Raw genomic sequence first — 27,956 nt, forward strand, 5'->3', positions numbered from 1 at the left:
TATATCACCGATTATCACTCATCAACTTTCGTAATACACTTCAGATATACTTTCCATTATATCACTTTTCACATCACACCATTTTCATATAAATACCATTTACCATCTGTTAGCATTACTAAGTAATTAAAGATATTCAATTTAAATGTATCATTATTTTTGTTGCTGTAGAGTCATTACTTTTCAAACTACGATTTAGCACTATGATCAAGAAAGTTACAGTAAAAAAATCACTTCGATCCATTCTTCTGCACTCGTTGTAATTATTAACACTTTTATCATGTACGTTTGAAGAACTAGGCAATAAAGTTTATATTCAGAGAAATGATTGCACAATGTATTATGGCCATTACTAAATTAGTAGAGTTCACATCATTATTATTATATTTTTAACAAAACTATCAAAATCACTTTCACTTTCATTTTTAAATTTTCATCACCATAGATTTTATTATAAAATCACTATTAGCACCTTCACAATCACTAAATTTAATAACGACGAGTGTAACGCACAGTTTCACCAAACACCCATTCTTATGTTGCATTATAAAACGATTGATCACACGTTGGCTTCGAAACTTAACCACCATTGCTAATTAGTACAAAGGATGCTACAGCTCGTGTAAACGAACTGAAACATCAACAACCAGCACTGGTTTATAAGTAACTAATGAGCCCTGGCGGTCCCTCCGTTCGAAGAGGACCTGATAATATGCCGAAACATATTAACAGATCCTCCGCCTGAATGCAGCCGTTTCATGATAAATCATGAACCGTTAGAGGTGTGCCAAAGTATTGGGAAGGTGATATGTTTCACAGACGGGTATTATTATGGTGCACCTTCTACTCTGGCACCGTCAAACCCTGTGATCGTGGCCAGGGTCATTGATTCAGCTATCCATTTGTACCTATATCAATTATAATTTGGATAATTACCACTATTTGAAAACATTCACATCCACAGATTTCAAGTCATGCTCACAAATCTAACTTGCAAAGAATAGTGTAGGTGACAAGATGACCTCTCACGCAGGAGACCACGTATTAAGTTTGCCGACGTGCCCCTTGTTTTGATTTTTGCAATGTTTATTTTTTAGATCGATAAAGCAGCAGCGAATCTTTTCAGATATGTTGATAAAGCAGAACAAAATGCTGAGTAAACACTGCAAAATATTATAAATTCAATTAAATTTACTTATAGTCAACTAAATTATAGTTGAATTTTGACGTTTGACGTATGTAAATTCAATAAAAAATATAGTGGTCAACAACTATACGGTATAGTTGTTTTTAACAATATACTGTCTAATCAACTATATTTATAGTTATCTCTAAATTAACCTTAAAATATAGTTAACTTGATCGGAAAAAATATTACGAACACTGTATTTTGTTCTCCGTGCAGCGATTCGAAAATTGAGTGTTTGCGGATGCCCCAAGGGGGAGTTTTATCATCACTTTTGTGGAATCTCGTAGCAGATACGTTATTGAGGCAACTCAATAATAGCGGTTTTCCAACTTATGGATTTGCCGACGACTATCTAGCTTTGATAGTTGGTATGTGCATAAGCACCCTATTCTAGCTGATGCAAAGTGCTCTTCAGGTAGTCGAGAGTTGGTGTCGCCAATATGGCCTTTCGGTTAACCCGAATAAAACATCTATTGTTCTTTTTACGGAAAGACGAAACCGCGATGGAATTCGACCTTTACGTCTTTTTGGCACTGAGATTAATGTGACTGATCAAGTAAAGTATGTCGGAGTCATTCCAAACTTTCAGGGACATCTCACATTGATTTCAGAGTCAAAAAAGCTTGCATGGCCTTCGGTCAATGCTGACGAACCTTTGGTAAAACCTGGGGCCTCAAACCCAAGTATATCAAATGGATCTATACAACAGTTGTTCGACCAATATTTGCATATGGATGTCTTGTGTGGTGGCAAAAGGGCGAAGTGAGAACAATCCAATAAAAATTGGGCCGTCTCCAAAGGATGTGCTTGATGGCGATGTCTACGACTCCTACGGCAACGATCGAGGCTCTTTTTGACGTTGTGCCACTACACATACATCTTAAACAAGAAGCACTTTCTTGCTCTCACCGTTTATGGGTTTATGGGGCCCAGATAGCCGTAGCGGTAAATGCGCAGCTATTCAGCAAGACCAAGCTGAGGGTCGTGGGTTCGAATCCCACCGGTCGAGGATCTTTTCGGGTTGGAATTTTTCTCGACTTCCCAGGGCATAAAGTATCATCGTACCTGCCACACGATATACGCAGGCAAAAATGGACATTGGCATAGTAAGCTCTCAGTTAATAACTGTGGAAGTGCTCTTAAGAACACTATGCTGAGAAGCAGGCTCTGTCCCAGTGGGGACGTAACGCCAGAAAGAAGAAGAAGAAGATCTACTGGAGAGAAATCCGGTGAATCGTAGATCTTAACACACTTTGTTGTTTCCACTTTTGGTGAATTGGGACAAAATGGTCCTTGCTCCAAGTGATCTCACAATTGCTTGTCATTTTCCTTACAGGACATTTACCACACAATTCCCTTCACGAGAAGAGTGGACGTCTGGCTATTTGGAAAGAAGTATATCAAACAATATAGTATGTTACACTGATGGCTCCCTTGTTGAAGGTAGATCTGGTGCTGGTGTATATTCTCATGAGCTAAGGCGGAATCAGTTTTACTCACTTGGTAGAAACTGCATCGTTTTTCAGGCGAAAATATTTGCTTTTATGTGTGGAGTGCAATCAGCACTTCAACAGCGCGTAATGGGTAAAGTCATATAAGGTATCGTGGGGCAAGTGGGTAATTGATTTCGAATAGTTGGGATTCGGGGCCATCCTTAGACGAGTGGTTAGAGTCCGCGGCTACAAAGCAAAGCCATGCTGAAGGTGTCTGGGTTCGATTCCCGGTCGGTTCAGGATCTTTTCGTAATGGAAATTTCCTTGACTTCCCTGGGCATAGAGTATAATCGTACCTGCCACACGATGTACAAATGCATAAATGGCAACTTTGGCTCTTAAGAACACTAAGCTAAGAAGCAGGCTCTGTCCCAGTGAGGACGTTAATGCCAAGAAGAAGAAGAAGTTGGGATTCTTCAAATTCTAAAGACTTTGAATTAAAACAAATGAGGTCGTGTATATTTTTTAGCTTGAGTCCCACCAAATATAAGCAGTATGCTGAAATTGATTTTTATGTAGAATTAAAGAAAAAAGTACAGAAAAAGTTTTTTGAAAAACGTTTCCTTACTTTTGACATGCCCCACAAGTGAGGCATGTGAAAACTTTATCGTTTTGAATAATAAGTTCAAAAACTAACGGCTATATTCACGATCTCTATTACCTTTAACATTTGCTATTGCGTCCCAATGAACAACAACATGTAAAGAAATTATTATTATTATTATTATTATAGCTTTATTAAGGAGATATGTAAAGAAAGAAAATTTTATGCTTGTTACCGTAAACCGGGGGCAAATTGATCATTATTTCACAACTTTTTGTAATGTCTTTCTTTGGAATTAAAAATTTTGTCAAATTTATTTCGATAAAATCAGTACTTCATTGATCTCTATCAGTTTATGTAATGGTTTTTTTATGAAATAAAATTTAACATATCATAAAATAAGTTTTAATATCAAAAATTGAAAGTGACACATTGGGGCGAAATTGATCACTATATAATAAATCAAATTTTAGAATGTAAGATTTCCCTATTTACTAAATGTGGGTCTCCTGAATCCGAAAATGATGTCAAAATTCTTACAACTCGTATATATCATCATTTAATTGCAAAATTAAACTTTGTAAATCTGCATAATACGCCTATATGTATGCAATTTCCCTTGAAATAGGCACGTTACTCAACAATAAACGGTTTTATACGCAAAAAACTATTCTTGTAATGCTATACGATTTCAAAAATGAGTTCAGCAGTTCACACTGAAGCTTACACATCATTTTTAACACTCATAGTTTGCATGCAGGCTTAGCACCAGCAGATTGTTTAGTACCGACATTTCCAACAGTATTGGGAAATCTTCAAAAACTGCGAATATTTCTAAGCAAAACTGATCATAATAAAAATAAAATAGTTTAAAATCATCATTAGACGTCTATAAACTAGAAAACATTGAATGTCTGTTATGCCAACGAAGTATTAACCATCCTTGAAAGGAAATGCTATTTGGTACCGACTTGATCAAATTCACCCCAGTGATCAATTAGCCCCCGGATTACGGTACTTGAATTTTCTTCTGTGCAGTTATGTTTGTTGAAATGATTCGACAACATTATAACTGTAACATTTCCAATGTTACAGTCAACTTTCGTTCGTTGCACTAAACCTGTAGCCCATTTAGTGAAAGACTTTCACTAATCGGGCTGAGTTTCGAGCTGTCAAATAGCATAGAACAAAAGAAAATCAGGGCTACCAACATTGATAAATTGCGTCTTATGTCAGAAAATGACGTTTGCCTTCGTTTTAGGTGGGCTATAGCCTAACTAACGGGAGTTAGTTCTCTAGTTTGAAGAAGTAAGGACTAGGATTCTGATGCATGGACAATATCGGTGTAATTTCTTGGCTTTATCAAGGGATCCGATTTTGACTGATAAAGGAGCGCGCCTGTGGAGAGTGTACCCACCACATTCTTCAAAGGGTATAAATAGCGGAACCTTTCAATTAGAATCCTTTCCTGCGATCAAGTTAGGAATTACAACTGTAAGAAAACCGAATACTTTATCACTTCTCAATAGTGATAAGGTAACACGACATGCACTAAACAAAGGACACGGGATGTACTACAATAGATCAAATATTGGTCGCAGTGGTTTATGTTCCGAACAGAAAAAAAAAAACTAACGGGAGCCCAATTCAGGGTGACCAGCGCACCGGGAAATCGGGAAAACCGGGAAAAAGCCGGGAATCACAAATCACCGGGAGAAAACCGGGAAATATACAGGAATTTCAATTAACGCCGGGAAAATGTTGCATACTAGTACTTATGAAACTGTTTAGTGATTTTTACTGTAGATTTAACATTTGATTCCCAAGCTTAAGTCAGGGTATAGAATATGGAAACATAATAGTCTAAACGAACACTTGTGTTAATTCAGTAATAAGTGAAAATTTAATGAAGTAAAATCTTGCAAATAGTGTTTTTTCATGGCATTTCATAATACACAGCATCCTTAGGATAATATTTCAATCATTTTCAGGGAGCAGGAAAGGAAAGTTTACCTAACTTTTCAAAAACATTATTTCTATGAATTTGATATTTAAATATAGATATAATATAGCTTCTCTTAGGAATTTTGAAAAATATCTTTCCGAATATATTTGGAATATTTAAACTTATGATCATAGTAAAAGATTTGATATTCGCTTCTTGTTTTATAATATACAACAAAATATTATACAACTTTAATCCATTCCAGATTTATAACTGTATTTTGTCAGGAATAATTGCACTGAGAAAAACTTTCTATGTTTTTGGGGCATATAATATATTGAATTAGTTTCGCGGCAACAAATCTGATTTCCTTTTTTTTATTTACCCTGATAGTAATGCTGTGGTGTATGGCCAGAAAAACTCGTACTTGAAGTCGTTTGGAACGGTAAAAATTCTCGTAATTAACTTTTTTTTGCTTATAATGAAACCGGGAATGTTTTTAAAATTCCGGGAAAAAAAAACGGGAGAAAACCGGGAATTCGAAATTGACTTTTCACTGGTCACCCTGCCAATTAAAACGAAGCCCATCTAAAGATAGTGCAACGAACGAAATTCGACTGTAGTTCTTACATCATGGGACAGCAGTTGCATTTATGCTCTGTAGAATTTCCACTGCTCGTTATTTGTTTTCAAGAAAATCGGATATGATTTGGCAACAGACCAGCAGTGCTGATTTTGCTCGGCGTCGAGAATAATATTGTAACACGGACATGACTTCCTCATTGCTAAAAAGTATATTTTGTTTCTTTTTTTACGTTGAAAATTCTAAAATGAGATTGCACGCCGTCAACTTGTTACGGAGTGATAGTTGACAGGTTAACAATCTTTCGCTCTATTATGCAATAATGGCTGAAAAATCTCATAAATCTCTTACCTATCGTAATGTTCTCAATGGCCTCAAAGGTTTACTCATGAGTTTAAAACATTAATTAACATATTCAGTAAAATATATCAATTATTTTCACTTACCCCATTTACCCACTTGCCCCGCGGTACCTTACTTCACTTCAGATAGTCAGGCTGCTATAAAAGCTCTTGCTTCGGCCAACACAAGGTCGAAACTTGTTATCGCATGTCGAATTCAAATTGAGGAACTGAATTCAGTCAACTCAGTAAACCTTGTTTGGGTACCTGGCCATTCTTCCATTGCTGGAAATCAATTGGCTGATGTGCTAGCTCGCGATGGAGCATCGTATATATATAGGGGGGGACGGGGCAAGACGGCCACCCGGGGCAAGATGAGCACCCCTCAATTATGAGACTATTTGAATGAATTTTATTAAAATAACGTCATACACTGTTGAATTGAAGGTAATTCAACTGCCATCATTGATAAAAATTATCTATATAAATAAAAATGGAGTGGTGTTTGTATGTCACGAAATGGCTCCCGAACGGGGGAACCGATTTGACTGATTATTTTTCCGTTTTGTTCGTCAAGTGTTCCGACGTGTTTGTGTGTATAAAAATCCCAGGGTATCCACTGGGAAAGTCGGTAGAACGAGCGTGAACGGAACTGTCATTTTGTATGGGACGATCCGTAGCGTTTTTCAACAGCCTACTTGATGGCAAGACGAAGTTTGCCGGGACCACTAGTTTGAAATAAAAAGAATTTGAAAATATGGATAAATTATCATAATTTGTGAAAATATTGAATTTACTTATAACAAATGACCAGAACACAATAAGAATTTTGACATCTAACAATATTTTGACCAAATTTCTGATTCTCAACCAAAATGTCAAACCTTTTGGAGAGTCTTGTAGTATATAAAAAAAAATATAAAATTTTTGTTACAGTGATTTACTTGGTTTAAGTTATTTTTATAAGTCGGGGCAAGATGAGCACCCCTTATGGAAATAGGAACATTATTTGGAAATCATTCAAATATGCTTAGCAATGCTTGGACTAGTTGCCTTAGCTCTATTACATTTGCTGGTTAGCTTGTATTCATAAAATTGAGTCGTTATATAGTCGTTTCTCATCTTTTGCTTCTATTTCTAGTAAAATAAAACAAGTAATGCATGTATATCTTCTAACTGAGAATGGAATCAACAATTTTCTGCACAAACCAAATTGGAAATGCATAGTTTGATGCAAAATATACGATGCTTATCATTGATAACTTATTGATAATTAAAAAAAATGCAATTTAAGAGAGTGCCCTTCTTGCCCCGCAGGGGTGCTCATCTTGCCCCGCAGTGTATTTAAGCCAACTGAAAAACATCTATTTTGTTTAGTCATTTTATTCAATCAAATTTTCCTTTTTTTGAACCCGTTATGTTTATGGGTGATAGAAAACATGTTTATATAAAATGTTCCACGTCATTTGAAATAAAAAAATATGCCCACATTCAGTAAAATAGGTTTATCCTTAAGGTGCTCATCTTGCCCCACCCTACCCTATTGCTGAATAATGTGTTTGTTAATCGACATTTTGGCATCTATTGGATCAACTGTTCTTATAATACACTGAAGTTGAATTAGGATTTTATAATATACTTATTCAGCTCTTATTCATGCTTATGGTACATGTGGAAAAAGCTGAAGTGCGACGCAAGTAAAACGTTAGTTCGTCTTCTGAATATCCTTTTATACATCTACATTTGTTTAGTGGAATATTGGCTTTTTTATTGGGGAAAACATGTCTTGTTCAGCTCATTAGTAAAACAATCTTGGCTAGTCGAATGAGAATCTTTGGAAACGTTTAATAAGTGGCGATTAAACTTTTGTTCATTCTAATGCATAATGTTGAACCAATGTGCAACGTTATGCATTAGAATGAACAAAAGTTGAATCGCCACTAAGTTTGTATTAAAAAAGCACCTTCTCAGCTTTTTATAGAGCAAAATTTTTATTCAGCTGTCATTACCATTATTGAACAATAATTAAACATGCATGCTTGTTTGTGGCTCTGAATTGTTAGTTGGGATGACTTCATTGACCCTGAGTCAGCTATTCCAATTTCGAAGTGCTGGGTGGAATAGTTTGGAATCGTGTCGTCAAACACAATTGTACATTACTGAGCCATCTCTAAGGATGGCGAAGTATTTAACGAATCTGTCAAAGCAGAATTGCAGTCTCTTGGTCAGAACGTTGACAGGCCATTGCTGACTCAACTATCATATGGCAAATATTCAGCGTGCTGACTCATTTGTGTGTGATAGTTGTGACTCCGATTATGGAACTTCGTATCACCTGATATGTAACTGTCCAGTTTTCGCGCAACTGCGATTCTGATTACTTGGTAAACACTTATTAAGTGAAACTGAATTCAGAAGCCTGAATCTTCAGGACATTCTGTTATTCTTAACTCGCTGTGGTAATGAGCTGTAGGCTCCCCGGGTAGAGGTGAATAACAAAATAATGGTAAAACAAGAACAAATTTTGCAATCATATCTAGTTTAACCATTATTATGTTATTAATATATGACATAAATATCTTATCAATAGCAAAATATACAATCATAGCAAAATTTGTCATTGGTATGTTATACTTGAAAGTCATGTAATAACTAATCTATAACAAAATATACTATCATGGTAAAATTTGTTATTTGTGCAAAAATACTAAAAAAATATTAAATATCTAAAGAATAACAAACATCGCCATCACAGTAAAATATGTTATTATTTTGATATTCGAAAACTTTATTTAAATAATTCATGAAAACAAACAAACATCAAATTTTGCCATAATAGCTCATTTTACAATTCGTATGATATTCATTGAAGATTTAAAAAGCAAATGTTTTTTGCAGGATAGCAAAAAGTGTATTTTTCAATCATGCTAAATGTAGATATTAAAGTCAAAGAACTAAAATTACCATTATTTTGATCTACTCGTGAATAGCTTATTTAGTTATTATTTTGTTATCAATATCTAAATTATAACATATTTTGTTATTTACGGTTGCCTATATTTTTGCTATTATTTTGTTATTACAATGACAAAATATAATATTATTTAGTTCTTATGCCATATAAACTTAGTTATTATTTTTGTTGTTTTATCTCTTATTTCAAACAAACAAAGAACAAATTTTGCCATTCAAACATTCTATTTTAATGGTAAGTTTTGTTATTCTTTTGCAATTCTCCTCTACTCGGGTCTCTACGCTCATGCGTTTTGCAGTGCCCTTTTTAGGGCGCTATTTGAATCCCTTGTGGTATGGAGCTACATGCTCTCATTTCACTTATGCGATCTTCCCTCTTCAAGGGACCCCACTCCTATTTCCTCCCATCTTTCCCTTCCCTTTCCTCTCCCAACGGGTAGTTGATGAAATAGGCTTAAATATGGCGATGGCACAAATCTCCTAACTGGTGAGTCTTTCTGATACCTGGGGGATTTCCATTTGAACTCAAGAACATTTTCTGATGAATTTCCCGAAGCATTAGAGTTTTTTTTTGTTTTCAAAGAATCTTAGAGAAAAATTCTCAAGAATCACGAAGGAATTTCCGGAACAATTCTAAACGGATATTCAAAATTATCTCAGGCAGATTTCTTGAAGCAATAAATTATGATGTCTGTAAGAATATGAAAAGGATTTCTTGAGGAAATTTTCGAATATAAAAAGAATTTCAGATGAATTTTCGGATGAATTTCAGAGAAATTTTCTAAAAAAAATCAGAGGGATTCCAATAAAAAAAAGATTTAACAAAAAATCCCCGAGAGACATCTGGAAGTTTCTTAACAGGATTTTTAGAAGTATTCCGGAGGGAAAAATTCTATTGGGATTTACAAAAGAATCCGAGAGGAATTTCCGAAAGAATCCCGGAGGAATTTCCGAAAGAATCTTAAAAATTTACACGGAAGAAAGGGAAGTGAAAGAATAGATTATTTTATTATAGTCTCAGACGTCTTTCCGAGAGTATTCCAAATGAATCGGAATAATCTAGGACATGTTTCTGAAAGAATCTTAGAGGGATATTCGAAGAAGTTTCAAGGAGATTCACGGAAGATCTACTGAAGGATTTTGGGGAAAATATCAGAAGGATTAAAATAATAATTTCGGAGGGATTTCCCTAGGAGTTTTGTAAGAATCCCCGAACCCAGAAGAAATCCAGATTTTTTAAATAGCCATTGCACTGGAAAGCAATCATAAAATCATTTGCGGCAGAATTCCAGGGAAATTTTACGGGATTTCCATGATAACCCAAGAAGGGTTTCCGGGATAAACTAAATAGAAGTCCCAAGGAGGTTTTTGGAAGAATCACAGAGCGATCAAAGAAAAAACTTCATATTATAAGTTCAGAATGGTTTCTGAAAAAAAATCTCAGTGGATTTTCAGGAAGTCCTCTAGCACTACAACTAATATCATATTTGTAACATTTAGCATATACACATCACGTATATGAAAGTTACATGAATGATGAGCAATGCTCAATACATAATTGCAAATTGCGGAGAGCTGAGTGATTTGTACGCCATCCGGTTTGGGCGGATCGACGGTATAGAAGTGGATTAAAAATAATTATAGGAGAGCATGTGGAAAATAAGTATGAACTGCGCAGAATACATAAGATCGATTCACTATTGTTGCGCACTTCTAAAATCATTTTATTTTTATTAATAATATTTTTGCAATAATTATACTACATTCGATGAATCCTACGCAACAAAAATTGTTGGCGCTATCCGTCAAATTCACTCATCAAAGCCATTTTGGTGTATATAACAACACAGCTACTGCTTGAGTCGATTTTACGCTGGTACAAAAACGTCGTAAGCAGGGGCGACTCGTAACCTTACTTTTTACCTGTTCTACGACACTAAAAATAATTATTCTGGCATTCACAATCCAATACAGAAAATAAATGATTGAAATCAACAATGTGAAAATTTCCTTCTTGTTGGAAAAATTCATGAATATCTATTCGTAGAACAGATAGATTTGAGATTGGCGATTCCCTCTCGTAAGTAGCTAAATAAAATGGCTTATCCTTTCGTCATAATATTTTTGTGGGAAATAATAGAACCTACCTAGTTTTTGAATGCGAGCTAATTGTATGTAAAATTTAAGCGATGCACACGGCAAAAAAATGTTAAAAAGGTGTTTCTTTTTAATACGGTTTTTGTAGACAGATGGTGATTCTTCCTTATTAATTTTCTCAAAACCGTATGAAAGTTACTCACCTACGTCGATTTGAAAAAGTAATCAAGAACTAGTGTATTTTGCCCCGCGCCGGATATTTTCCACGAAGTGCGAATAAAAGCGCGAGAGGTTACGAAGTACGTGTGCGAAGTCTGGCTGATAACTGACTCGTTACCCTATTGAAATGTCTTGTACAACTTGAATGATCCCATCAATATCGAGTAAGGGAGAGATGACTCTTAATGACCATGTATAAGCTAACTAAAATTCATGATTTAGGCAAGGCAAACAAAGAGGCTTTTACAGCAGCAGGAGATCGCAAATAAAATTGTTACTATGTCAAAGGAGATGGATTATGCCGTTGAACGATACAAAAGCTTGCAGGAAGAAAAACAGAACAGAAACAAAAAGATTGTCAGTAATTATCTGAAACCCAAAGGCTTTGCATTGTTATCAAAATAATGTACTGTGATAGTTTATTGCTTTAAAATATCACTGTTTCAAGCACAAAGAAGTGCGTTTTTACTTAGCTAAAACTGATTCCGAAATCCATTCACTTTATTCATGAATGCTTGAACTTTAACTTCGCTTAGAGCTCCTCTCCAGTTTCCGTTCTCTTTGAAGTGCGATCCAACTATAGCAGCATCAGCTATGTTCCAATACTTATTCAAGTTTTCTGCTGTAATCCCGGAACCTATGATTAATGGTAATTCGGTTTCGCCAACTAACGACTCAACATCGTCTACATTTGCTTCACATCCTGTGCTGGCACCGGTTATAATAATACCATCGGATCGGAAGAATTCCGCTGCCTTGGCTGTCTCTTTTAGCGAGATATCGTTTGTTATAGCATGGGCACTGAAACGAAATGTAGGATAGGGACAGTGGTAAGTTTTAACATAAATTATTGTAAGATCTTTAAATTACCTAAGTTAAGTTATATTAATAATTACTGTGCCGTGGTAAAAATGGATTATTATTGAAACAAGGCAAAGTCCATTTATTGCGCAATGTTAAAATTGAAAATTTTCTACACCCCTCCGTTACGATTTTTGTATTAAAATTTTCAAATTTCTCCAAGAGCCGTAAGCAACGTTTGCGCCTACCTCCTCTCTCTTCAAGCGTTACATAATTTGTGGACGGCGCCCATGCGAACATTTATTGCCATAAGACGCTATTCACCGCTCATGACCTATTTTTTGTAAACTGAAAAGAAACTCGACTTACCTATAGGGTAGACGAACCGGTTTTGGCCATACGCCAGTTGTAGTCATAGTGGATTATACACCGTTTTACATAGCTGATCAGCATGAAACCTTTTGTGTTCAGTACATCACTAGAAAAACAATTCGTTTTGCTTATAATTTTAACTCCCTTACACCTAATTTGGCCAGTGTACTCCTAATTTGGCCACTCTCATAAGAAATCAATGTGATTGGCCAATTTAGAAACCGAAACTAAATCTCTGGCCGAAACTGATTCTGGTGGCCTAAATTGACCAACGAGATTTTCAAAGCGAAAAATGGTTTTAGCTCCGTTCCGATATTTTACATACATAATATGGATTGAAAGCTTGCATTTGACATATTAGTACCGTCGTTGGGGGTGAGAATGGGTCAAAAAGGCATATGTACGATTTGTTTTTTGAATAACTATCGCAATTTAGCTCCAATAGACTTTAAATTTGGTGTGCATGTACTTTGATGGTACATTAACAACTGTTCAAAAAATTAAAGAAAAATATTTATTCACAGCGGCACTACAAGTGAATGAAAAATGACCCAATCTCACCCCATAGAGGGGGTGACATTGGGTCACTGTTATTGAAATAAATTGTTTTTGAGAATATGATTGCAAAACCATTCACAGCTGAAAAATATTGATGTAATATGATGCAGACAAGACGAAAAGATATCTAAGATGTTTCTTAAGTATGATAAACCCACGTAAAAGAACGATTATACCAAAAATTGGAAAAGCTATGAGAAAAAATATGAGACCCAACATTTATCGTCAAGTTTACATAAATTTTCTTGTTTTTTTTCCTCAAATTATCTTCAAAGTCTCATCCCCATTACCATAAAGCCTATTCAGTTTCTCCAAAGGTGTACTGAAACAGTGATTATTTTAAACCTTCGCAAATAGTTATATTTCGGTGCGACATTCCTCGATCAATACATTTCAGGCAGATGTTGACGTCATAATCCCGGTGTTTCAGCGATCCAACTAATTTGTACTTCCGTGAGCTATTTCTATAATATGAAAACACTAATAAATAATTAAATTTAAAAAAATCCATTTGATAAAATTTTACGATGTTGCTGCGCACGAAACACAGTTGCTGGTTTGAGAGGTTGTCAAAATGCGTTGCATTGTTATTCGATAGACGAAATCCTCAAGTAGACTTGTATGATGTTTCAGAGATGCTGTATTTAGAAAGAATAAACACATCTTAATGAGGAATGAAAACACCCGGCACCGTGAAATGTCAAAAAAGTGGTCTTGCAATTTCATTTACTATCGTTCTTGCTTGACCCAATCTCATCCCCATTTTTAGTGTTGTAGACACCGTACCGTAAATAAATATTTTTTTGTGGAAAAATCAATTAGATTCCGGAAAATACGTGTCAAGTGTAGTGAAATGACTTTCAACCTTCTAATAATACAACGATAGAGGTTAAAGTACATGTGTTATACTTTACACAGGAGAAATTTAATGTTGTAAATTTTATCTAGTTTCAACATACAAGTTTATTGATATAGTAAACAAAAACTACTTATTCTAAAAAATGTATATTGTGATGAATTATGTGTAATAATATGTTCCCTAACATATGAATTATTAATTCTAGTGATATCAGCGTTATTAGCTGAAATATTTCATAAATCATAATTTTCCTTTTTGACCCAATCTCACCCCCTAGACCCATTGTCACCCCCATCGACGGTAGTATAAATAGGGCTTCCCATATATTTTTATTGATATTTTCTCTTAGGCTGGCCAAAACCGATGCTTTTACCCTACCTATAAAAAAGAAATCATACCCGAGCAGAAGACAATAACTACTGAATACCAAATGGAGGTATTCCATACCAGATAATTTCCAATACTTACAACCTGAATGAGGTATGAATGAGCCCTGAATAAGAGGTAAAATACCTCAAATAATACCTTCTGCATATTCTACAAATACCAAGCTGATAATTAGATCAGGTATTGTAATACCTGAATAATACATGATCGATTTTCATATAAAACTGAAATTTTTCAATGGTAGTTCAATACCTCCAGCAGTCCTCAATAGCTATCCAAAATGAAGTATTTTCAATTGTTTTAAACATTTTTTTTTTCAAATGCCATTATAATACCAAAATGAGGTATTGATAACTGAACAATACCTAATTGGGATATGCTCCCAAAATATGGTATGCATAAGTTATTGCGAGTTATTCTTTTCTCCTCGGGTTTACATTCAGGTCGGGGTACCCTTACTAGTTCAAAAAATAATCGAAATAAATTAAAATAAATTTGGATTAAAATTTATGCACACATAGCAGACCTATTTCTTATAGTAGCACTACTAAGAGAAACTATTTTTATTAACCTTCCAGTCGTCGCGTGGTTGATCACCGTCAGAACCACTACGCTGCTGTTGTGATCGATGAGTGAGGTTTTTTCATTCCTTTATATGGCGTTTTCAATGTAAGGTGGTCCATGAAACATTGATATTTTGCCCATACCTTTTTTATTACAAATTCTATCAAAATTGCGTCTTCTACAAAGTTTTAGAACTAGTAGAAACGCGCATTTTGGTAAAAAGTGATTCTATTCATTAGTTTATGAGATATTACGATTTTATTAAAAAAATGTTTTCAAACGTCAATATCTCTAAAAGGGGGGAAACGGGGATGCAATTTGCGCAGGATCTGAAAGATATAACTTTGAGGTTCAAATGGTATATTATATCTCTGGAGGATATTGAAGGATTTACAGTATAATTTTGATGTTGAAACGAACATTTTTTACTGAAAAATCATGATTTAGTTAAAATATTGAACATTACGGAAAAGTTCTAAACATAATTTGTTTGAAAACAGTTCAACTGAATATTTTTCAGCATATTATACTTGTTCATATAATGTTTAGATTCATATTCCGAACACTTGCGGCTCACGCTGACTTGAAATACAACTAACAAGCAAAAATCAGCCTATATATATGAAATGTTAAATTTCTTTGCATAATTTAACCGTGAACCGTGAAATTTAACCTGAATTGATGATAAAAATATTAATTTATCACCTTTTATTGTAAGGGGGCCCAAATAGCCGTAGCGGTAAACGCGCAGCTATTCAGCAAGACCAAGCTGAGGGTCGTGGATTCGAATCCCACCGGTCGAGGATCTTTTCGGGTTGGAAATTTTCTCGACTTCCCAGGGCATAGAGTATGTTCGTACCTGCCACACGATATACGCATGCAAAAATGGTCATTGGCATAGTAAGCTCTCAGTTAATAACTGTGGAAGTGCTCTTAAGAACACTAAGCTGAGAAGCAGGCTCTGTCCCAGTGGGGACGTAACGCCAGAAAGAAGAAGAATTGTAAGTTTTTCGCAAAAGTATGGAACAACATTTTGTTTCCATTGCCTCTAGAAATCCCGAAAAACGATGGACGTCATATTTGAATCTTCCCTATTCCATTTAATGGATTTTTTACATATTATTACACAGCGTAACAAAAACTACATTTTTGCGTGTCTCAGGGATCAAATGATGTGTCTCTAGAAGATTTTGGGTCGCTGAATCTGATGCCGTTCTTGGAAATGCCCCAGCACGTCACAATTTTTAGCTACAGGTCGCCAAAGTTATATAAAACACTGGTTTTATTACATGCTAAATAGGACATGAACTTTCAATTTTGATACAATTTAGTTGAAATTCCACAATCAAATTTCGTTTAAATCAAATTTTTATAACATTTTCAACATTCGTTTCTCTTATATGGCAAAGTACAATACTTTTCTGAACCACCAAAAAACAACATTTTACCATCGAAGATTTTATGAACTTTGTTGAAGTTTGAATTCTGTGACAAATTAAGCTAATAAAGCTGGCAAACTTGCATGCAAGTTAGCTGAAATCGGCAATGGATTCAGCAACCCTTAATTTAGTAAATAGCGGTATTTTGGTACTTGAGACAAAAACGTGTTCCGCAGTGTTATTGATGTATTAAAACAACTGTCGTGAATACAAAGTTGCGATCGACCTCTATTTCAAAAAGTTTGTATTTATTAAAGAAAAATATAAAAATATATATCCGATTGAGAAGATTTCCGATGGTTTTGACTTTGTTTTTAACAGCACACATCAATATTTCAGCTAAAATCATGATTTTTCAGTAAAAAAATGTTCGTTTCAACATCAAAATTATACTGTAAATCCTCCAATATCCTCCAGAGATACAATATACCTTTTGAACCCCTACGCAAGGCTGGTAGCGAGTCTCTTTTTAGTGACTTGGTCACTTTTTTCAGCCAGTCACTTTAAAGTCTCTTTTTTGAAGCCATTTCAACTAAAGTCAGTTTTTTCGTTAAAAGTGCTAAATTTTTGAAAGAAAATTATGAATCCGCCTTTTCTTTTATTTGGGCTAAGTGTTAAGTTAGGTCATCGCGGGAACAAAATCATGTAAATATCAAAATATTAATTCATGGTTTTCTTGAGAAAGGCGTTATTCTTTCATAGAGTTTCATGTAATTTGTAATAATTTTGAATCCGTTTTTGAATCTAGATTTAAACCGGCGAAACCAGTTCTGAATCACAGTTTCAACCACAACCCGAATCAGGTTCGACCGAACTACAATTTTCTTGATGTTGATTTGTTTATGTGTTGATCACCGACCCAGTTCCTAAAAACGAAAACGACCCATATGAAACAGTATTACTTGAAACGTCCTTCCTCGTGGCTAACGTCCCCTATGGGAACGGCTTGGTGTGGAATTTGGAAATAACTAAGACTAGTTTTCATTTTAGACAAACTTTTATCATCAAAGTTTTCATCAATTTAGTTTATAAGAAAATTGCGCTACAAGTTTCAAAATTGGTAAGAAAATAACGAAGTTATGGCGTCCTAACGACAAAATACGATTGGACCATATGACAGTTTCCTAACCTTAAATCTATGTGTAACAGTTTTCAGTTATAGCAAAACAAAAAGATCTAATAATTAGGATTTTTTTCGGAAGACGATTCAAATGGAACAACAAACAAGTAAGTCACTCTGCAGCACAGAGTATGACGGGGCAAGAGGAATTTTCTTAGCCTATTTCAACTCTGTGTAATTTCGATAGTTCTCGTCAAGGAGTGCAACTAGGGTGTTTTATGTATTATGGACAGAGCGTTAGGCGTATATACTTTCTATACTAAGTTTATTCTTTATTTGGAGCAGGGAAAAGCCCGTTTGAGTTGAGCACCTCAGCTCTATCTCAAATGGGCGCAAAACCTCCTCATTTACTTCCAATCTTGTAGTCAAAATTAAACGTAGAGTGTTTGCGGGAAAAGGATATTACTGAGCATTTGTCTGCATTTAGCTCCATGCGGTTCGTTTTACACCAAACTGTAAACACGTCAAGCTGGGATTGAAGGAAACAAGCGTTGTTGACATCGTCGACGATACAATACAGCTTAAAATCATCGGCAAATGAAAGCTTGAACGACTTAAGCAGCGAATGCACATCATTGAGGTACACTAAAAAAATCAATGGCCCCAAATGACTGCCTTGTGGCACTTTCCATTTGATTTTGCCGTAAATGGTCAAATTATATACGTGTAACGGTCTGTCCAAAATACTTTGATCATCCTACCCAGTGAACCACGTATCGTATGAGAATGTGTGCCAAAAATCTCATATTCATACGTCAAAAATCAGAACCGCACAATATGCCAAATCAAAACGAATAAAAGTTAACACAAATTGTATATAATTCTCCACTACGATTCATTGTCGACAAACTTTGTTGACAACAAATCATGCCGTAAATAGTATAATCTAGAATCGCATCAAGTTGTATAAACTGACAGATCATATATCAATGCAGACTAGCATCAAATGAAAACGCAATAACTTAGCAAAATTTGCTACCCGAGGTTGGTATCTTCTAGCGGTGGGCTTCAAAGAAAAACAAAGCGTGTGTGTTGTAGAGCAAACTTCCTTTCATATTGACAAATAATCACTCCTCATTTATGAAGCGGTCTGTGGTGTAGTGGTATGGTACTGGGTTAGGGATACAAAGGTCTGGTGTTTCTGGTGGCCACCGAACCGGGAAAAACGGGAAAAGCGGGAAAAAGACGGGAATTTGAATCCATCGGGAGAAAGACGGGAAAAACCGGGAATTTTAGATTGTCACCGGGAAAAACATTTTGAACGTACACCTTCAAGCTCTAAATCTTTAAACTACGAAAAATGGGTTGGCTGAAGATATTGCCATAAAGCATCTGTAATTTTGGACAAATCACTTAAAACATTTTTTTTAAATTTCTTGTACAAACAGTCTAAGCACTTAAGAAATGTTTCACTTTTCTCATTGGTTAGCAATGTTTCGAAATATTTTATTATTTTTTCTCTTACCATCAGGGCTTAAACTTGTCTCTAATTTATCCGAAGTTTTGAATTTTTTCTCTAATTTATCGAAGAAATCAGAGTTTCAAAACTTTTTGCAGAAGGTTTCATATTCATATTGTTGATAAATATGGGCTTTGTAGCGTTTAAAACACATTCCTGTCGAAGTGAAGTGCCAAGAACAGAAACCGTCCTATTAGCACAATTGAGAGTGACAAAAACCTAGTTTTGTAAAAATCGACTTTTAAGTTGTTTATCAGCAAATTTTCATTCCTTACAAATTGTATGGAAACCAAAAACCAAGCCAATATTTAACGACTTTATGATTTATTTTCTTTTGGATGGAAAAATTACCCAAAAATATCGTTGGAAAGCTTGGAAACAGCTTGATTAGTGTACTCAACTTAAAAATCGATAAAAAATTCGCCCTTTTGGGCCCCAACCGGGAAAATTTTACCGGGAAAACCGGGAATTTCAAAATGGATGTTTGGTGGCCACCCTGGTTTGAGTCTCGCTGGAAACCTTTTTTTTTTATTTTTATCGGAATTTTGTGGCATCGTATTGCTGACCATGGAAAATCTGAAAAAGTGGTGGTGGTTGGTCCCTAGTGATAAATCCTACCTCAGTTCTGGTCACGATCTTCAGATTATCGTGATTCGTCAACATTCTTATTGATAAAGTGGGGGGACTGGCTTGAAATGGAGTTTGAAAGAAAAGAATGTCAGAACAGGTATCCACCGGCGACGCCAAACGGACCAACGTAATGTGGTGTAATCTGGGATTTGTGGATTGAATACTGATATTTTTGCCAAGCATCAATATGGGTGACTTCCGAGGATAGCGAAACGTAAGAGGGGTTATGACAAGGTTGTGGGTAAATCCATCACATTGGGGTTGTGACTCTGTGTCTTGTAAGGAATAGGGTCTGCTTGGTATTGTAGTATGCAATAGAGTTCGGAATTGATAGACAGACTTTGAGGAAAGAAGTGGCAGCAGCACCTTGGATCTTCGAGGGCGCAGGTCTGGAGAGTTGGGCAGCTGTTAATGCTGGGTTACATTACGTAGAAAGTGGAATCTGTTTTGTCTCGCATAAATTATGGGAAGTATTTGAAAATGGTTTCTTGTTCAGAATGTGTAACGCAAGAAAGAATCTTTAGCTCTGCGTTATATTAGGAGGTTATTATAGTGCAGGGTCGAAGAGAGGATGAATATTTGATTACTTAAACTTTACGCTGCAAGATATTCGTAGTCGTTTTTCGTTTTTTTCTGATCTGCCCATAACTGCATATTTGTAACATTCGACAAAAGTAGGCATTGAGTAAATGGAATACCAAGTTTGCATTTTATTGCATTATGGGAGGAAACTAAAATTTCAAAAAATCACTAAGAATTTAATAGCGCCTTTTTTAAGCTGAAATTTTGTACAACTCGTATCGCATATTGGATGAATGGTCAGAAAATAATTCTGATAGAAATTTCGTTGCTACTGCATTATGAGGCTGATGTATAATCTCAATGTGACTGTTATGCGGTTACAATTGCCAATGTGACAAATCAACTTGGTATTTTTTTCGAATTTTCTAGAACAATCTCACAGATTTCAGTAAGTTGATCGAATGTATTTGTCATTTGATGACTCTCCCCGGTATTAACTCAAAATTGTCAAAAATGTCTAATGTGACAAATATGCAGTTATGGGCAGTGATGTACAGGTATAAACAGGTATATTTAGCCTAAATAACCTAAATAATGAACAATCATACGCGTAGAGCCTACGGGTCATGAAGTTAGGATTGAAATCAAAGTAATATTGCGCATTTCTTTCACACCACAGGATTATCGCAGAAGTTTTTACATGTGCGGAGGTGCCGGTAGAGGCAGTGTTGCCACATTTTTTTCGATTCTCATCTGTGTTTTTAGGCGAAAAAATCTTTTTTATCTTAAGTCAACCTCCAAAAATCTTGGTAAAAATCTGTGTTGCGCTAAAATCAAAATAAACCCTTTTTAGATCGAAAAGAACCTTTGCAAACGTATTATGACTATTCTTGGCATATCAACAATTTTTAATTTGAACTTATTCTACTAAAAATAAATTAAAAGTGCATAATTCATTCTAAAACTATAATGCACTTAAGTATTTCAGTAAAAAAAAACTTTTCTGCTTCATATTTTCCAAAAACCGTGTGCTAAACAGCTGTAATATTCTAAAATCTTTTTTTTTTTGTCTCAAAAATCTGTGATCTGTGATCACAGATATCTGTAGGCAAGAACAGGAAAAAATCTGTGTAAGTAGAGATAAATCTGTGTATGTGGCATCACTGGGTAGAGGTGCGCGATTGCGCCGAGTCGGGTCGGTGTTTTCAGCGGACTCATATTTCGCAAATCGAAGAATGAGTGCTCTGAGGGCATCAACATGATTCGATGCGGTCCCACACTTTTATTTGTGCTTTTGCACTTGTCTTATTAAATAGGAATACTTTGTGTTAGGGAAAGTGTAGGAGAATAAATTATGAATTATTAGAATTTTCTGATAGAGGCAGAGTTCAAATGTTACTTAGGTATTTGAAAGCAAATGAGAATTACATTAAATAATAGATAAACACTAATGCTCATATTTTTATATTTTATATTTTTCATTTCATCGCGGTCCTCATTGCCCGAGCGGAGTCGACAAAACTCGAGGTGGATAGAATCTACGGAACTACGATACGGAAAAGAAACAGATGAGAAACTATCGATACATTTATTCAACTATAAAAACCACGTTTTAACGTAATAACTTTATTTCTTTCTTCTCGTTTCAGCAATCCAACAGCCAAACCATTTCTACTATCTTTTCATTTCCTCTTCGTTACATTTATAGTCCCTCTGGTACTGAATCGAATGGCGCATTCCGCTTTTATTAGCGCTGTCTTTGCTGTACGTTGAGCATGGTGTCGGAGGTGGTGTGCTCTGTAGAACATCTGATGTGCTACACGGCACGCCACTTCCGGCATTTTGTTTGGCGTGCGGGATGGGCAGTGCTGGTGATGAGGTGGAGGGCGCTATTCGGTTTAGTGGCAGAGTGACTATATCTATTTAATGTATCTGAAACTTGTGGGACCGCTTTAATTCCGGCGCCTGCTTGTGGAAGAACCCGGTGTGCTAAACGGTATAGGACATGTTAACGGGGGAGGCTTGGTAGGTCCTCACCCAGCCCGTGTCTAGATTGGCGGATAATTGTCTGCCAGGGTGTGGATTGAGCAATTACAATTACAATCGTATTGCTGACCATGGAAAATCTGAAAAAGTCGTGGGAAGTGCGTATATGGCCTCCACTTTAATGTGTATATAGCGTTTTCATGCATTTTATACGAGTCATTTGATTCACATATAATGATGTAAAAAATATACCAGCCAAAATGTTGACTGGGTATGGATGACCGTTCATGCTTATTTAAATTTCATGCTTATTTAAATTTCAAATATATTTTGAGTTTTGAAATTTTGGTTTTTGCTTATTGTTTCACAATTTTATCCAAAATACGAAAAAAGCCAATTTTTTTACAAAATTGTCGCTGAACAAAAATATTCAAACCACTACTGTTATTAGGGGGGCCAGATATCCGTAGCGGTAAACGCGCAGCTATTCAGCATGACAATGCTGAGGGTCGTGGGTTCGAATCCCACTGGTCGAGGAGCTTTTCGTAAAGAAAATTTTCTCGATTCCCAGGGCATAGAGTATCTTCGTACCTGCCACACGATATACACATGCAAAAATGGTCAATCGGCAAAGAAAGCTCTTAGTTAATAACAGTGGAAATGCTCATAAGAACACTAATCTGAGAAGCAGGCTTTGTCCTAGTTGGGACGTAACGCCAGAAAGAAGTACTATTATTTTGAGCGATTACACCTGGTGTTTGACATTTTCAACAAGTGCTTCGAAAATTTCAAAATTTTGTGATAATGAAATTGAGCATATTTAATAGATACGGACACGGACATCGTGAAAAAGCATGCTCCAATGGCATAGCCGGGAAACATTCGTTACGAAAAGTTTTCACGCCCCTTGATAAGACGTGCTTAACTGCTTAACGACACTAACCGCATGGCCACGAAGCCCGAATTTGTAGTTCTCAAAAGTATATAGGGGAATTAGGGGCATAATGGACACGTTAAGCAAATGTTCGGTTTAAGACTATAAAATGGCAATATTTTTATTTCACCCCCGGCCAGTTTTCAAGTTTGATGTTAGTACGACGTGCTACATTCATTCATGGTGATAAAAATCATATCATATGTCAGTAAAGCGAGATAGAAAATTAGGTCGAAAATAAGGCTGGTAATAAGGTATCGGGGCGAAATGAACACTTGCATAAAATTTAGTAAATCCAATATATTTAATGACTGTCAATCGTTCCGATATGCAAAAGGGCTCTCCCTCAATCATAATAGCTAAAAAGATCCTTTCTGTGTTTGCTACTTTGCTCAAAAATAAGATTCTTCCACGACTTTGCTTATATGCCAATTTGAAACTGAAAAAAAACTTCAAATCAAAAAAGTCAAATTTTGAAGGACAATTGAAGCAAAAAGTAAACTTTTATACCGTCTAACATTTCAAATGGAACACAGATTTCATGCAACTTTTGATGAAGTATGCATATTCTCAGATATTGAGGGGGTGTCCATTTCGCCCCGTATGTTCATTATGCCCCTAATCCCCCTATACCTGAAAAGTAATTATTTCGTTATCTTATGCGGCGAGAAAACTAGTGATTTTTTAGAATATTATCATTTTGTCAAATGTTTTATAGCAAAGCCGAATGAAATTTTAAAAGAAAATTCTTATGAAACATCCGCTATACCTGAACTCTCCACATCGAAGGATTTGGTTTAAAACATTCCTTACTAGGTAGTTAAGTTTTAACAAAACACAAAAGTAAGGTCTGTGCTGGCTAGATAAGAATTAATTTTATAATATCAAAAATTTCTATGCAAAAGGCTATTTTATCAATCAAAATTATGACGAGCAGTATTCAAAATGCTACAAGAAAAAACACAAAAATATAAAAAAATTAAAATTGTTGTTATCAAAGTCGTGCCCATATTTCCTGTGACACCCTATATTATTCGTAATACAACTGTACTTATAACTGGTACTTACCTATGTTTCTTTTTTATGTCAGTGAAGATTTGTATATGTTCAGCATCAATATTTCTACGATATCTTAGCAGTTGACCAGCATTTGCATCGGTAAAGCCTTCGTCCGCCACATGAGAAAATACGAATCCTTCAGCTCTGATGAAATCAAAATTACACGCTTTAGCCACGGCTAAAGCTTCTTCATTACCACAGGCTAAAACCTACAAAAAAATACACAAAACGGTCAAACTCTACAAATGAATAAATAATTGATTTGACTATAATAGGAGCGGGATGTGAATAAACTCAACGATCCACGATGTAGCGAATGATGCAAAACGTGAATCTGACGATTCTATAATATTTCCCAGAAAATCATTCCCCAGAACTCCGTCCCTCAGAATGAATCATTGCCCAAAATCGCATTCCTCAGAATGTACCATTTCCCAGAATGCACCATTCACCAGAAAGCTATACAGGGGATAGGAAAGAAAGACGATAAAGCTAAGCAAAATTTTGCCTAAATTCAAATGCTTATAACTTTATGGAAAATGAATGAAAATGGATGCATCTGGAAGCAGTCGATGGCAAATTTGGGCTAGTTTCAGGAACTGGCTTGCATATTGGCTACCGAACACCGGAGATGTTCCGGATTTTCCGAGGTCATGTGGCATTTTTTCTGTCGCTTGTATTTTTGTGCGATGTGAACTTGTATAGATGTTTAAAATTTTCCTAGAAAACAGAACTAATAGGAAGTTGAATGCCGGTGGACGCATTAAGATTTGTTAAAAATCTTCATAAATATGACCATTTTCGTAAAACTTGTTCCGGAAAACATGGTCAGTCATGTTTGTATTTCCAATCATGTCGTCAATATTATCATGAGCCCTATCCAAGTGGGCACCAAACTTCAAGATGATGCTTCCTGCTGCATATTCAGAACTATTAAATGCCATGACAACTCTATAGTAGGTTCAAGGTAGTGATCCTTTATTATGAGAGATAAGCGGAAGTAAGCTGTGGACCCACTGACCATAGGAGAGGTTAAAAAGGCTATCAGCGAGCTGAAGAACTGTAAGGCTGCTGGGAAGGACGAGATCCCGGTCGAACTTCTCAAGCACGGAAGCGAGCAGCTTTACCAGTCGATCCACCGAGTACTTCTGAAGGTATGGGAGGACGAAGAATTGCCCACCGGCTGGTTGGATGGCCTCATCCGCCCTATCTACAAGAAAGGGCACAGACTGGAGTGTGCCAATTACATTGGAATTACTTTGCTGAATTCGGCGTACAAAATTCTGTCGCGCATCCTGTTTAACAGACTGAGTCCTTCGTCGGTGAATACCAAGCTGGTTTTCGTGAGGGCCGTTCGAGAACGGACCAGATGTTTAGCTTGCGAATGATCCTAGACGAATTCCGGAAGTATAACTTGCAGACTCACCATCTGTTTATTGATTTCAAGGCGGCGTACGAAATGTGCTTTGGCAGATAATGTCTGAAAATGGTTTTCCGACGAAATTAACTAGGCTGATACGTGCTACGCTGGATGGCTCGAAATCAAAGGTTCGGATCGCAGACGAGGTGGCAACCTCGTTCGTGACGTTAGACAGATTGAAGTAGGGAGACGCACTTTCGAATTTACTGTTCAACATTGCACTCGATGGTGCTATTAGGAGTTCTGGTGTGCAGAGAAATGGCACTGTTATCAAAAGGTCGCACATGCTCCTTGGTTTTGCGAACGATATAGACCTAATTGGAATCGATCGGAGGTCAGTTGAAGAGGATAGGCCTGACTAGAAATCCTTTATAAGAGAGATTCGCGGAAGCTGACATTTCTGTCAAAGTGTGAGCCAATCGAGCAGCGAGAGCTGTCAAAGTGTGAGCCAAACGAACATGCACGGGAAAAAATTCTGTGGTAAAAATAACTATTTTAGCTGACTATGCCCATTCTTAAAACTACCATGGAAATTCAGACCAATTTACTATGTTTACGGTACACCACACCGCATTACTGGTACATTTGACAGAAATAATTTACAACAATCTGATTCCAACTACAGACATGGTAAAATCAAGCGCATTTCTGGTCTGCTGAAAATTGCCGGTGCGAGCGCTTAAGTAAACCCCCTACAATGGTAGTTTTTACCGCACAATTTTTTTGCGTGTGCATTATGTTTGTTTTGAAATTTTCTTGAGGAGTAATGTAATCCGCTTGAAATTATTTCGGTAAAAGTAATTTTGCATGAAGCAAAAAAATTAAATGTTTTACTTTTTTGAATTTTTGTCAATGCGATTTTTAATTTTTGATTTTTTCGGCTGTTTATTAGTTTTGATATGTAGCTCAAAGATCTATAACGAAACAAAATACACTTACAGCAATGAGGAAGTCATGCCCGTGTTACAATATTATTCTCGACGCCGAGCAAAATCAGCACTGCTGGTCTGTTGCCAAATCATTCCATTTTACTTCCGCTTATCTCTCTATAAAGGATCACTAGGCCTGACCATCAATTCTACAGGCCCAAACGCAATGATAGCGGAACGGCAACGGAATGCGGAACCGGTTCGCCAACATGAACTAGAACATGCTAGTCGACTCAGTGTTGGTTCATTTCCATTCGTTGACAGCTCAGCCGAGATGGTGTGATTCATGCTGGCGAACCGGTTCCGCATTCCGTTGCCGTTCCGCTATCATTGCGTTTGGGCCTTACCAAAACGAAGTACATGGTTGCAGGTAGAGATAGAGTCGGGCATGGTGGTGTAGGTGGTTTACCTTGGAACACTTGTGACATGTGACAACGACGTTTCCCGCGAAGTGAAAAGACGTGTTGCGGCTGCGAATAGGGCCTTTTACGGACTACGTAAGCAGCTTAGATCCCGCAGCTTGCAAACGGAAGCAAAATTCGCTCTGTATAAAACATTGATTCCTCCGGTGGTTCTCTACGGGCACGAAGCGTGGACGTTGAAAGAGTCAGACCGGAAAGCTCTCGATGTTCGCAGCGTAAAGTGCTGCGGACAATACTCGGTCAGAGTTGCTCAATATCATCCATGTAGGCTGACTTCTTACTTTTATATATTGTCGTTTGTCACATGTCTCCTCAAACTATCAGCTCTGCACTGATATTGTTCTGAACGCTATCAGTTCATCAGTCACTGATAGTGCAAGGACGTCCTTTGATATTATCCTGGTTGTCATTCGCAACCCCTCAAGATTTTCAGTCCGTAAACCGTTCTGAGCCCTGAACGTCAAAATGTTTCAAGCTGAATCTTCCGGTATTTAGAAACTAGGCAGAACTCGCAAAAGAAGCAACAATTCAGCAACTTATATGGAATTGGCCGAGAAATGCGTCAAGCAAGATGACGGGAAATTTTGCTGTGGCATCGATCCACACGGTAACTGCCAGTACTCACAGGTAAAATATGAAGCCGGAAACATGATTCGACACTTTTACCTAAAACATACTGCGCTGGCTGAGTCTCTGGGAATAACCAAAGATGAACCTACGATTAACAAATAGCGAACTATTCCGAAAAGGCTTGTTGCAGTGGACAAAAGATTGGTTCTCGAAGCTTCCATGAAGTTAGTTACAAAACATCATTTGCCATTGAGATGTTTTGAATGGGAGGGCTTAAAAATGCTCTGGAACCCTTAGCATCAGCAGTTGGAATCAACATCTCAAGAGCAAATATAAAACTTCATCTTCAGAATGCTGCAGAGAAGGTTAAAGCAGTAATCAGTAAAGAAGCTTCGGATAAGCTGATTTCCTTATGCTCGACAGCGCGTCTCGGCATGGAAGGCATATTTTGGGCATCAGCGTCCAGTACTCGGTAAACGACAAATAGGTCATCAGAACTCTAGGTGTGCTATGAGAATATTTCATTTTACGTTAAATTCAT

At 36.4% G+C, this 27,956-nt stretch overlaps 2 protein-coding genes across 4 annotated transcripts in view; one reads left to right on the top strand and one right to left on the bottom strand.

The window, feature by feature from the left end:
- LOC110676417 (39S ribosomal protein L52, mitochondrial) overlaps window positions 1–11,838 on the top strand; it is a 32,794-nt gene extending 20,956 nt beyond the window's left edge. The window contains exon 3 of the mRNA XM_021844268.1: window positions 11,607–11,838. Coding sequence (XP_021699960.1) covers window positions 11,607–11,789 — 183 coding nt within the window. The 3' untranslated portion in view covers window positions 11,790–11,838. The remainder of the gene's footprint in view (window positions 1–11,606) is intronic.
- Window positions 11,730–27,956, bottom strand: part of LOC5564189 (uncharacterized protein F13E9.13, mitochondrial) — a 73,417-nt gene continuing 57,190 nt past the window's right edge. For 2 of the 3 annotated variants that reach the window (XM_021844267.1, XM_021844266.1), the window contains exons 4-5: window positions 24,084–24,283; window positions 11,769–12,185 (exon numbers count right to left, since the gene is read on the bottom strand). In XM_021844267.1, the coding sequence (XP_021699959.1) occupies window positions 11,858–12,185; window positions 24,084–24,283 (528 nt within the window). In that variant the 3' untranslated portion in view covers window positions 11,769–11,857. Of the gene's footprint in view, window positions 12,186–24,083; window positions 24,284–27,956 lie in introns of all 3 variants that reach the window. The other variant, XM_001648476.2, reaches the window with a different exon arrangement.

Source organism: Aedes aegypti, chromosome 2 (genome assembly GCF_002204515.2).
Source record: "Aedes aegypti strain LVP_AGWG chromosome 2, AaegL5.0 Primary Assembly, whole genome shotgun sequence".
NCBI lineage: Eukaryota > Metazoa > Arthropoda > Insecta > Diptera > Culicidae > Aedes > Aedes aegypti.